The sequence below is a fragment of the Cetorhinus maximus genome, chromosome 27, assembly GCF_964194155.1.
Source record: "Cetorhinus maximus chromosome 27, sCetMax3.hap1.1, whole genome shotgun sequence".
NCBI classification, from domain to species: domain Eukaryota; kingdom Metazoa; phylum Chordata; class Chondrichthyes; order Lamniformes; family Cetorhinidae; genus Cetorhinus; species Cetorhinus maximus.
The window spans coordinates 3,437,666-3,450,755 of NC_135905.1; the positions used below are offsets into that span (position 1 = coordinate 3,437,666).

At 50.0% G+C, this 13,090-nt stretch overlaps 1 protein-coding gene across 2 annotated transcripts in view; it reads right to left on the minus strand.

The window, feature by feature from the left end:
- Nucleotides 1–509: 509 nt before the first annotated feature.
- LOC144668700 (fatty acid-binding protein, intestinal-like) overlaps nt 510–13,090 on the minus strand; it is a 49,559-nt gene continuing 36,978 nt past the window's right edge. For both annotated transcript variants that reach the window (XM_078531026.1, XM_078531027.1), the window contains exons 4-5: nt 3,752–3,862; nt 510–697 (exon numbers count right to left, since the gene is read on the minus strand). In XM_078531026.1, coding sequence (XP_078387152.1) covers nt 647–697; nt 3,752–3,862 — 162 coding nt within the window. In that variant the 3' untranslated portion in view covers nt 510–646. The remainder of the gene's footprint in view (nt 698–3,751; nt 3,863–13,090) is intronic.

Genomic DNA, 13,090 nt, shown 5'->3' on the forward strand with positions numbered 1-13,090 from the left:
CTCCATCTTGAGGCGTCCTTCTCTCTTTCAGCTACCTATATTGGCAGATCTCACTCACCTCTATCACTGTGGCTGCTGATCTGTCTTTGCTAGGGAGTTTCCTGGTGGCCCTCCGGCCTTGGGGGGGGCCTGCCTGTTGTCCTGCATTGGAGGGTGAGTGCATACCCTGGCCAGTAATTAACCAGCTTGTATATATTTGCATCAAGCATCAGGCACCAACACAATATGGGGTTTGGGCCCCGCAAATATGCCCAACGCCAGGACCTTGGAACAAAAATTCAGCCCCAAATCTCCAGAGAAGACAGTGAACTCAAAGACAAAACAACCACCACGAGCCAAGTCTCTGAGACACTTTTTTGAAGAACATTGAAACTACCTTGTTTTTCCTTTTGTAACTTTTAATTGGTTGAATTGAATGCCCAGTCTCCCCGTTTAGTCTCATGGTATAAATTCATGGTTGATTCTGACAAACTGAAAACTTGCGTAATGAGGAACGAGCTAACACCATCTGTATCAATAGACACTGTTTATAATCAGCTCAAATATGAAGTATTGCTTCTGTATTACATTTTGAATTGATATGAACCAATTAGGATGTGAAACTAAATCTCCTTGGATCTCGGAGGATGTCCCACGTCAGCTCAATTTACTGTTTCTTGAAGAATCTTTTGGTGTCCTGTCCATCAATCTTAATTATCTAAATTTAGAGAAAAGGATATTCAAACTGTTAGAAATGGGTGACAGAGTAGGTATCAGCATCACACAACCTGCCGATAGGATGGGTTTGGATTCATGGTTTCAGCAATGGATAGTTGCCAACTGTCCACTCATGAAAAATTACTGGCGGAATTCTGCTGATCTGTAGGCAGCAATAGCCCTGAGGGGTAACGTGACAAAGAAGGGGTAAGGGTGCAGGCAAAGGCAGGGCAGGTAATTGGGCTAAAAAGGAATGGGGAAAAGGTGTGACTCTCAGATTGGGGAAGGAGTAGGGAGATGGTCAACATGAAGTTAGAGGGTCGGAGAAGGACAGTTTCATTGTGAGAGGGTGGGGAGTTGGATAGGGTAAAGTGTGTGTGTGAGAGGGTGGGGAGTTGGATGGGGTAAAGTGTGTGTGTGAGAGGGTGGGGAGTTGGATGGGGTACAGTGTGTGTGTGAGAGGGTGGAGAGTTGGATGGGGTAAAGTGTGTGTGTGAGAGGGTGGGGAGTTGGATGGGGTACAGTGTGTGTGTGAGAGGGTGGGGAGTTGGATGGGGTACAGTGTGTGTGTGTGAGAGGGTGGGGAGTTGGATGGGGTACTGTGTGTGTGTGAGAGGGTGGGGAGTTGGATGGGGTACAGTGTGTGTGAGAGGGTGGGGAGTTGGATGGGGTACAGTGTGTGTGTGAGAGGGTGGAGAGTTGGATGGGGTACAGTGTGTGTGTGAAAGGGTGGAGAGTTGGATGGGGTAAAGTGTGTGTGTGAGAGGGTGGGAAGTTGGATGGGGTATAGTGTGTGTGTGAGAGGGTGGGAAGTTGGATGGGGTACAGTGTGTGTGAGAGGGTGGAGAGTTGGATGGGGTACAGTGTGTGTGAGAGGGTGGAGAGTTGGATGGGGTACAGTGTGTGTGAGAGGGTGGAGAGTTGGATGGGGTACAGTGAGTGTGAGAGGGTGGGGAGTTGGATGGGGTACAGTGTGTGTGAGAGGTTGGGGAGTTGGATGGGGTACAGTGTGTGTGAGAGGGTGGAGAGTTGGATGGGGTACAGTGTGTGTGTGAAAGGGTGGAGAGTTGGATGGGGTAAAGTGTGTGTGTGAGAGGGTGGGAAGTTGGATGGGGTACAGTGTGTGTGTGAGAGGGTGGAGAGTTGGATGGGGTACAGTGTGTGTGTGAAAGGGTGGAGAGTTGGATGGGGTAAAGTGTGTGTGTGAGAGGGTGGGAAGTTGGATGGGGTATAGTGTGTGTGTGAGAGGGTGGGAAGTTGGATGGGGTACAGTGTGTGTGAGAGGGTGGAGAGTTGGATGGGGTACAGTGTGTGTGAGAGGGTGGAGAGTTGGATGGGGTACAGTGAGTGTGAGAGGGTGGGGAGTTGGATGGGGTACAGTGTGTGTGAGAGGGTGGAGAGTTGGATGGGGTACAGTGTGTGTGAGAGGGTGGGGAGTTGGATGGGGTACAGTGTGTGTGAGAGGGTGGGGAGTTGGATGGGGTACAGTGTGTGTGAGAGGGTGGGGAGTTGGATGGGGTACAGTGTGTGTGAGAGGGTGGGGAGTTGGATGGGGTACAGCGTCTACGTAGAAAAATATAGGAAGTGGTATTGGCAGCTCGATTTGAGGTTAGCAGCTGCAGTCTGATTTCCCGGTGCCCCATGTCTCTCTCTACCCCCAGCCCCAATCCCCAGTGTTTCCCCTCACGAGGCCTGGTCCATTCCCGGGCCTCTCTCCCTGACTCTGCTCCCCCACCTCTCAGAGACCACCCTCACCCGCTACCCCCCATCTCCATCAACCATCTCCATCGACCACCTCCTGCCCCTGGTATTTGTTCCTGCACCCACCACTCCCCCATCCCCCACACGAGTGAGACACAGATATAAGATCTAAATGAGTCACTCCCATCCCCTTAAATGGCAAGTCCCTCACACCCCAGAATGTGCCAGAATCCACAACTGTTTCCGGGCTCACTCGCACTCCCCCCTTCATTATAAATATTCCGGCCTTTATAATGAATTATTTTAATGGTCTTAGGATCAGGGCTATTATGGATTTGTCATATTTGACTGAGTTTCCAGGTTGGTCTTTGTCCCACACTGCATTGTTTTCCTGGCATTAATGGGCACAAAAAGAAACTTTTAAAACTACAACTCCATTATAGTCCCGATACTCCCACCCTATATCTACCCCTCTCTGTCCCCAGACTCCCACCCTATATCTACCCCTCTCTGTCCCCAGACTCCCACCCTATATCTACCCCTCTCTGTCCCCAGACTCCCACCCTATATCTACCCCTCTCTGTCCCCAGACTCCCACCCTATATCTACCCCTCTCTGTCCCCAGACTCCCACCCTATATCTACCCCTCTCTGTCCCCAGACTCCCACCCTATATCTACCCCTCTCTGTCCCCAGACTCCCACCCTATATCTACCCCTCTCTGTCCCCAGACTCCCACCCTATATCTACCCCTCTCTGTCCCCAGACTCCCACCCTATATCTACCCCTCTCTGTCCCCAGATTCCCACCCTATATCTACCCCTCTCTGTCCCCAGACTCCCACCCTATATCTACCCCCCTCTGTCCCCAGACTCCCACCCTATATCTACCCCTCTCTGTCCCCAGACCCGCACCCTATATCTACCCCTCTCTGTCCCCAGATTCCCACCCTATATCTACCCCTCTCTGTCCCCAGATTCCCACCCTATATCTACCCCTCTCTGTCCCCAGACTCCCACCCTATATCTACCCCTCTCTGTCCCCAGACTCCCATCCTATATCTACCCCTCTCTGTCCCCAGACTCCCACCCTATATCTATCACTCTCTGTCCCCAGATTCCCACCGTGTCTATCCCGCTCTGTCCCCAGATTCCCACCGTGTCTATGCCTCTTTGTTCCCAGATTCCCACAGTGTCAATCCCTCTCCGTTCTCAGATTCCCACCGTGTCTATCCCTCTCTGTCCCCAGATTCCCACCGTGTCTATCCCTCTCTGTCCCCAGATTCCCACCGTGTCTATCCCTCCCTATCCCCAATGCTCACCGTATGCCTTTCTCTCTCTCTGTCTGTTACTCACCTGCACCAACGTATCTCCTTGAGCTTCTCTGATTGTGATAAATTCCTTTCCATCCGGAAGTATCTTAAAGTGTCCCTCTAAGCGGTTTGCACTGGTCAAGTTAAACTTTCCCTGAAAAGCAAAAAGAGGGAATGATTCCAAAGTGACCTGAGGCCTTGGATAGGGAGTTTGGTGTGCTATTGAATCACTGGTTCACTGGCTTCCTGTCAGACTCTGCTGCTGATTTGCCAAATAGTTTAGCCACAAACAAGGTGTCCAACTGATAAAGGGAAATGGAATTGTGTTTCAGAACGTCATCTGCCTTTCTCCTCCCTTTCACTTATTGACTGATCTGCTGTTAATCTGCGACATCTCCCATTTTCAATGACATGTCATGTTTAAGTCCATTGGACAGAATCGTCCATGCCCACTGGCTTCGGGCCTGCTCAGCGGCCTGAGTGGACAACATGGCGAGAAGGCGGGAAACCAGTTTGCGATCATCCGCTCAGCCTGTCGATGGCGGGCTGTGTTTCCTGGGTGGGAACCTCATTATAATACATCTGCATATCATTATAAGGTCAGCCAGCTGGAATCATCCCCTCCTGCTGGATTGTCCACCCACCACGCCGATTGTTTCACAACAGCATATATAAGGCGTGCACTTGGCACTTTGAGGGGAACTCGGAGGTGAGTGCACAGTAACGTTGCACAGCACTCGCCCGGGTCACCTGTTGGACTACAAGGTTGAGGTACATTGGAGGCGTGGGGCAAGGGCTGCTCTGTGGTTGAGGTACATTGGGGATGGGGGCAAGGGCTGCTCTGTGGTTGAGGTACATTGGGGATGGGGGCAAGAGCTGCTCTGTGGTTGAGGTACATTGAGGGTGGGGGGGCCAGAGCTGTGGTTGATGGTAGTGCACAAGCACGTGGGGGGTGTCGGGGAGGGAAGCGGCCTTGTATAAAGTGACCATTCATCTGGAGCTGAGACAGTTCAGACGCAGCCACATTGATATGACTGGAGTCAGGTCTCTAGATTATCTGCCCAGTCAAGCAACACAGAGGCATGAAAGTGCCCCTAAATGCTCCAGAGCTTTTCACCCCTCGGGCACAGACTGCAAACTAATGAGTGTTTTAGTGGACTGCAGAACAGCTGGACGACTGGGTACGTTGTACAATCTCCTCGCTAAAACTGACCATGGAGCAGTCACTGGTGGAGACACTCACAGCCCCTGTGCAATGTCATCATCCCGGTTTGGGCCAGTCTCCCCCATGGTTCATGCTAACAGGACAGCCTTGCAGTGCGGGTTAGGAGAATGACTGTGCCTGAGCTGAGAGCACAGCCTGCAGTCCAGTGGGCAAAGCTGCTGCCAATCGGTCAGGTGGAGAGGGGCGGAGATGGGTGGGGTTTCGGGCAGCCATGCAGCGCACTAATCTCTGGCCATCCAAGTGGTGTCCAGCACTCTCCAGGATGTGTTAAGGAGCTTTCAGACTTAACAAAAAGAGGTTCCTAGTACACCCCTTGCTAACCTGCGCATTTCTCTCTTTCATCCTGCAAGAGGAGTACATCAGGATCATGGAGCCTGGTGACCTAGCTGTATGCCTCGTGGCGTACAGAGAGAGGGCACAATGGAGAAGAGAGTGACGGAGGTGCCTGGCTGTGCAGAGGGAGGAGCAGCAGCCTCTGGAAGAAGGGGCAGCTGGGGCTCCCACAACCCATTGAAGAGCCACAGTGAGCCGTCACTGGTCAGCGCCGAGCTAGACCCAGGGTCTATAGACACCGCCTTTCATTCCTGCAGATGACCAAGAACCAGCGTCGCTGAAGACTGCACATGTCTAGGGAACTGATAGGTCACATATGCCACCTGCTGCAGGATTTGGTGCCACGGGGGACATGGAGGGCATCCACTGCCAGTGGCTGTGAAAGTGACAGCAGCGCTCAATTTTTACACCAGTCGCTCCTTTCAGGGCTCCACAGGTGACCCCTGTGGGGTATCACAAGCCTCCACCCACAAATGCATCCATGAGGTCATGGATACCATCTTCGTGAGGGAACACAACTTTGTGCATTTCACCCAGGGCCAAGAGAGCCGGGACGTAAGAGCGATTGGATTTGCCCAGATCTCGGGTTTCCCACAGGTGGAGGGTGACATCGACTGCACTCATGTGGCGCTCAGATCTCTGTCGCAACAAGGGGTCAACTATGTCACCCGGAAGAGCTTCCACTCATTGAATGCTCAGCTGGTGTGCGACCACCACAAACGCATCCTGCAGGTCTGCACACGGTGTGTCCGCGACTCCTACATTCCCAGTCGGTCACAGATCTCTGACATCTTCCAGGGTCCACAGGGGCTGCAGGGTTGGCTCCTCGGGGACAAGGGCTACCCACAGAGGCCATGGCTGGTGACACCCGTGTGGCGGCCTCAGACTGCAGCAGAGTGAAGGTATAACCAGGCTCATGCTGCAACTTGCAACTTGGTGGAGCAAACCATCGGGATGCTGAAGATGTGGTTCCGGTGTCTGGACCGGTCTGGTGGAGCCCTGCAATACAGTCCGCAGAGGGTGTCACACATCATCGTCGCCTGATGCACCCTTTACAACCTGGCGCTGCAACTGGCTTAGGAGGAAATGCAAGACCGGGAGGTCTCCTCCGATGAGGAGGACGTCAATGGTGATGAGTGTGAGGAGGTCCTCGAAGGTGACGATGATGGTGATGAGGCGATCACACTGGCCAGACGAGGCAGGCGCTCGGGAGGCCCTCAGAGCTGTTAGATTCATGGAGGATGATGACGACATCAGTGAGGAGACACCATAGATCCTCACATTGCATCTGTGAACGTTTGACTCCAGTCTGGCTGGTGGCAGTGTACATACCCCCTGTGAGAATGCTCCTGTCATGTAGACGCAGCGGAGGGCCCTAATAGTCACTTAATTGCAGGAGGATGTTGGCGACATGCAATGAGGACACTCTAGATCTTCACTTGGCCTCTGAGAATGTCTGACTCCTGTCTGGCTGAGGGCAGATTGCTTACGCTCTGTGATCAGGGTCATATCATAGAGATGCAGCCATGAAACTTTAAAAACATGATTCAGGAGCACAGCATCACTCATCACTGATGGTGAAGAGATGGGGACCAGCCCCATCTTAAAGGTGCTGAGAGCACACAGAGAGAATGACTGTGATGTGTAAAAACACAAGTCTAAAGGCACTGTATCTGAAAGCACAGAACATTCACAACAGGTAGTCGAATTAACAGTGCAAATAGATATAAATGGGTATGATCTGATCATGATTACAGAGATATGGCTGCAGGATGACCAAAGCTGGGAACTGAATATCCAAGGATACTCAATATTTAGGAAGGACAGGTAAAAAAAAACAGGAGGTGGAGTTGGATTGTTAGTTAAGGATGAAATCAGTGCGATAGTGAGAGAGGATATTGGCTCAGAAGGGGTGGAAATACATTAGTGGGAGTTGTCAGTAGGCCTCCAAACAGTAGTAGTAAGGTAGGGGACGGTATTAAACAGGAAATTAGAGATGCATGTAACAAGGGTGCTACAGTAATCACGGCCAACACTAATCTACATATGGACTGTGCAAACCAAATTAGCAATAACACTGTTGCAAATGAATTGCTGGAGCGTGTATGAGATGATTTTTCAGACCAGCACGTCAAGGAATCAATTAGGAAACAGGCTACCCTAGATTCAGCTTTGTGCATTGAGAAGGGGTTAATTAATAATCTAGTTGTGTGGGGTCCCTTAGGGAACAGTGACCATAGCCTGATAGAATTCTTCCTTAGATTGGAAAGTGAAGTAGTCCAATCTGAAACTAGGGTCCGAAATCTAAACATAGGAAACTATAAAGATATGAGGCATGATTTGGCTAAGATAGACTGGGGAACTTCATTAATAGGCATGACAGTGGATAAGCAATGGCTAGTATTTAAGGAATGAATGTCTACATTGCAACAGGCAGGAGTCCTCTCCCCGTTCAACGGATCCTTTTACCCACCTCCAATATTCTCCCTCCACTTGGACCCCTCCCTCTGGACTCTTACCTTCTCTTGATCTTTTCATTGAGAACTGTCAGCGTGACATTAGCCGTCTCAATTTCTCTGCTCCTCTCACCCATTCTAATCTGTCTCTCTCTGAACTCACTGCACTCCGTTCTCTCAGGTCCAACCCCAACATTGTCATCAAACCCGCTGACAAGGGTGGTACTGTTGTTGTCTGGCGCATTGACCTCTACCTCGCGGAGGCTGAGCGTCAACTCGCAGACGTTTCCTCCTACCTCTCCCTGGACCATGACCCCACCACAGAACATCAAGCCATTGTTTCCAGGACTGTCACTGACCTCATCTCCTCTGGAGATCTTCCTCCCACAGCTTCCAACTTGATAGTCGCCCAACCTCGGACGGCCCGCTTCTACCTCCTACCCAAAATCCACAAACAGAACTGTCCTGGCAGACCGATCGTGTCAGCCTGTTCCTGCCCCACGGAACTCATTTCTCGTTATCTTGACTCCCTTCTCTCTCCCCTTGTCCAGTCCCTTCCCACCTACATCCGTGATTCCTCTGACACCTTACGTCACATCAACAATTTCCAGTTCCCTGGCCCCAACCGCTTCCTCTTCACCATGGATGTCCAATCCCTCTACACCTCCATCCCCCACCAGGATGGTCTGAGGGCCCTTAGCTTCTTCCTTGAACAGAGGCCCCAACAATCCCCATCCACCACTACTCTCCTCCGTCTGGCTGAACTTGTTCTCACACTGAACAATTTCTCCTTTAACTCCTCTCACTTCCTCCAAATAAAAGGTGTGGCTATGGGTACCCGCATGGGCCCCAGCTATGCCTGTCTCTTTATGGGGTATGTGGAACATTCCTTGTTCCAGTCCTACTCCGGCCCCCTCCCACAACTCTTTCTCCGGTACATCGATGATTACTTCGGTGCTGCTTCATGCTCTCGTCGGGACCTGGAAAAATTTATTAATTTTGCTTCCAATCTCCACCCCTCCATCATCTTCACATGGTCCATCTCTGACACTTCTCTTCCCTTCTTTGACCTCTCTGTCTCAATTTCTGATGATAGACTGTCCACCAATATCCATTACAAGCCTACCGACTCCCACAGCTACCTCGACTACAGCTCCTCACACCCCGCTTCTTGTAAAGACTCCATCCCATTCTCTCAGTTCCTTCGCCTCCGTCGCATCTGTTCTGATGACGCTACCTTCAAAAACAGCTCCTCTGACATGTCCTCCTTCTTCCTTAACCGAGGTTTTCCATCCACGGTCGTTGACAGGGCCCTCAACCGTGTCCGGCCCATATCCCGCGCATCCTCCCTCACGCCTTCTCCTCCTTCCCAGAAACATGATAGGGTCCCCCTTGTCCTCACTTATCACCCCACCAGCCTCCGCATTCAAAGGATCATCCTCCGCCATTTCCGCCAACTCCAGCATGATGCCACCACCAAACACATCTTCCCTTCACCCCCCCTGACGGCATTCCGTAGGGATCGTTCCCTCCGGGACACCCTGGTCCACTCCTCCATCACCCCCTACTCCTCAACCCCCACTTATGGCACCTCCCCATGCCCACGCAGAAGATGCAACACCTGCCCCTTCACTTCCTCTCTCCTCACCGTCCAAGGGCCCAAACAGTCCTTTCAAGTGAAGCAGCATTTCACTTGCATTTCCCCTAACTTAGTCTACTGCATTCGTTGCTCCCAATGCGGTCTCCTCTACATTGGAGAGACCAAACGCAAACTGGGCGACCGTTTTGCGGAACACCTGCGGTCTGTCCGCAAGAAAGACCCAAACCTCCCTGTCGCTTGCCATTTTAACACTCCACCCTGTTCTCTTGCCAACATGTCTGTCCTTGGCTTGCTGCATTGTTCCAGTGAAGCCCAACGCAAACTGGAGGAACAGCACCTCATCTTCCGACTAGGCACTTTACAGCCCTCTGGGCTGAATATTGAATTCAACAACTTTAGATCTTAAACTCCCCCTCCCCCCATCCCCACCCCGTTTCTTTTCCCCCCCGACCCGCTTTTTTTTTTCAATAATTTATATAGATTCTTCTTTCCCCACCTATTTCCATTATTTTTAAATCTAAAACTAAAACCTTTAGTCTTTCCACCCCACCCCCACTAGAGCTGTACTTTGAATATCCAGTTTTCCATTCTTAATTAGCACTTTTCTCAGACAAAGACCACCACCTTCAACACCTCTTTGACCCTTTTGTCTGTGACACCTTTTGATTATTATCTGCTCACACCACACCCTCAATGTGTCTCTTCCCCCACCCCCACACCCCCCCACCCACCTTAAACCAATTTATATTTCTCCCTTGTTGAAACTATGCTGCAGTTCTGCCGAACGTTGACTGATTTCTTCTCCGCCGATGCTGCCAGACTTGCTGAGTTTTTCCAGGTAATTCTGTTTTTGTTTTGTTTTAGTTATACATTCCTCTCTGGCACAAAAACACAACAGGAAAAGCAGGAAATGGCTAACAAAATAAATTAAGGATAGTATTAGATCCCAAGAGGGGTCATATAAAGTTGGTAGAAAAAGTAGCAAGCCTGAGGATTGGGAGCAGTTTAGAATTCAGCAAAGGAGGACCAAGAGATTGATTAAGAGGGAAAAAATAGAGTACAAGAGTAAACTTGCAAGGAACATAAAAATGGACTGTAAAAGCTTCTATAAGTATGTAAGAAGAAAAAGATCAGTGAAGACAAATGTAGGTCCCTTAAAATCCGAAGCGGGAGAATTTATAATAAGAGAACAAGGAAATGACAGAGCAATTAAACAACTACTTTAGTTCTGTCTTCACAGGGGAAGACACAAACAACTTCTCAGAAATACTAGGAAATCAAGTGTCTAGTGGAAAGGAGGAATTGAAGGAAATTAGTGTTACAAAAAAGCAGTGCTGGTGAAATTAATGGGACTGAAAGTCAAATCCCCAGGGCCTGATAATCTACATCTCAGGGTACTAAATGTGGTGGCCATGGAAATAGTGGATGCGTTGGTTGTCATTTTCCAAAATTCTGGAGATTCTGGAACAGGAGGGTGGCAAATGTAACCCCCCTATTTAAAAAAGGAGGGAGGGAGAAAACAACGAATTACAGACTGGTTAGCCTAACATCAGTTGAAGGGAAAAGGTTAGAGTCTATTATAAAGGATGTGATAACAGGACACTTAGAAAATACTAACAGGATTAGACAAAGTCAGCATGGATTTATGAAGGGAAATCATGTTTGACAAACCTACTGGAGGTTTTTGAGGATGTAACTAATAGAATAGATAAGGGAGAACCAGTGGATGTGGTGTATTTGGATTTTCAGAAAGCTTTTGATAAAGTCCCACATAAGAGGTTCATGTGCAAAATTAAAGCACATGGGATTGTAGCTAATATATTGGCATGGATTGAGAATTGGTTAGCAGACAGGAAACAGAGGGTAGGGAATAAATGGGTCATTTTCTGAATGGCAGGCGGTGACTAGTGGGGTACCACAGGGATCAGTACTTGGGCCCCAGCTATTCACAATATATATCAATGATTTGGATGAGGGAACCAAATGTTATATTTCCAAGTTTGCTAGTGACACAAAACTAGGTGGGAATGTGAGTGATGAGGAGAATGTTAAGAGGCTTCAAGTTGATTTAGACAAGTTGAGTGAGTGGGTAAATACATGGCAGATGCAGTATAACGTGGATAAGTGTGAAGTTATCCACTTTGGTAGGAAAAACAGAATGGCAGAGTATTATTTAAATGGTGATAGATTGAGAAATGTTGATGTTCAAAGGGACCTGGATGTCCTTGTCCACCAGTCACTGAAAGCAAGCATGCAGGTGCAGCAAGCAGTTAGGAAGGCAAATGGTATGTTGGCCTTCATTGTGAGTGGACTTGAGTACAGGAGCAAGGATGTCTTACTGCAGCTGTACAGGGCCTTGGTGAGACCACACCTGGTGTACTGTGTGCAGTTTTGGTCTCCTTACCTAAGGAAGGATATACTTGCCATAGAGAGAGCGCAGTGAAGACTAACCAGACTGATTCCTGGGATGGCAGGATTGTTGTGTGAGAAGAGATTGGGTCGACTGGGTTTGTATTCACTGGAGTTTAGAAGAATGCGAGGGAATCTCATTGAAATGTATAAAATTCTGACAGGGATGGACAGACTGGATGCTGGGATGATGTTTCCTCTGGCTGGGGGAGTCTAGAACAAGGGGCCACAGTCTCAGGATACGGGGTAGACCATTTAAGACTGAGATAGGAGAAACGTCTTCACTCAGAGGGTGGTGAACCTGTGGAATTCTCTACCACAGAGGCTGTGGAGGCCAAGGCACTGAATATATTTAAGAAGGAAATAGATAGATTTCTAGACTCTAAAGGCATCAAGGGCTCTGGGGAGAGCGCGGGAGTATGGTGTTGAGATAGAGGATCAGCCATGATCATATTGAATGGTGGAGCAGGCTCGAAGGGCCAAATGACCTACGCCTACTCCTAGTTTCTATGTTTCTGCCAATTACATTTTGGCAGCAACGAAAAGCACCGTCAAGGTGCAGACATCAGTAATGTGTCCAGGGAGTGTGAGGCCGGACCATCGTTTTGGTCTGATGGCTGCTCAAAGCACAGGGAAGAGGCCCTGGACTGAGACACCTGCCTTTATCTTGTACAGAAAGGGTTCACATCTGAGTGACACAAACACTGCTCATCAGTGGGAGTTTATTTACAATAGCGAACATTATGTACAAGCAATTAACACCTATGCCCAGGTTGTGTAACTACATCTTCTTAATCTCCCTAACCCTGCTGCTTCATCTTGGTGCTCCCCAGACATCTACAGTGAAGGTGGAGGCAGCCTGCTGACTGCAATGCCCTGTCTGTGATGACCTTGGTGGACATCCTCTGGAGGACTGAGGAGGACTGAGACCTGGAGGACTCTGGCCTGCTGTGTGGCAGTGGCCCCCTCCTCAAGCTGTGGAGCTAGAGCTGCTGAGGTCACAGGAAGAGGGGATTCGGATGGGCCGGACACTCCCGGAGTCACCTGGATGTGTGGCCCTGAGGGCACCTGGCTGACTCCTTGAGGAGAATGGGTGACTGGAGTGAGATTGAGCTGCCCCGCACCCCTCTCGTGTACACACTGCTGGAGGCCAACCATGTCATCAGCGATGGAGTTCAGCCCGCGCAGCAGTGCAGGAGCGACGTCCTGGACCAAGGTCTCTATGGCGGCCGCCATCCTCCCAGTGTTGACCTCAGTGCATTGCAATGCCGGCGCTATCACCTCAGCCTGAAGGCGGACGGACTCCTCCATTGTGCCTTGCAATCTGGGGAGTGCAGCGGACATCCCTTCCTGATGTTC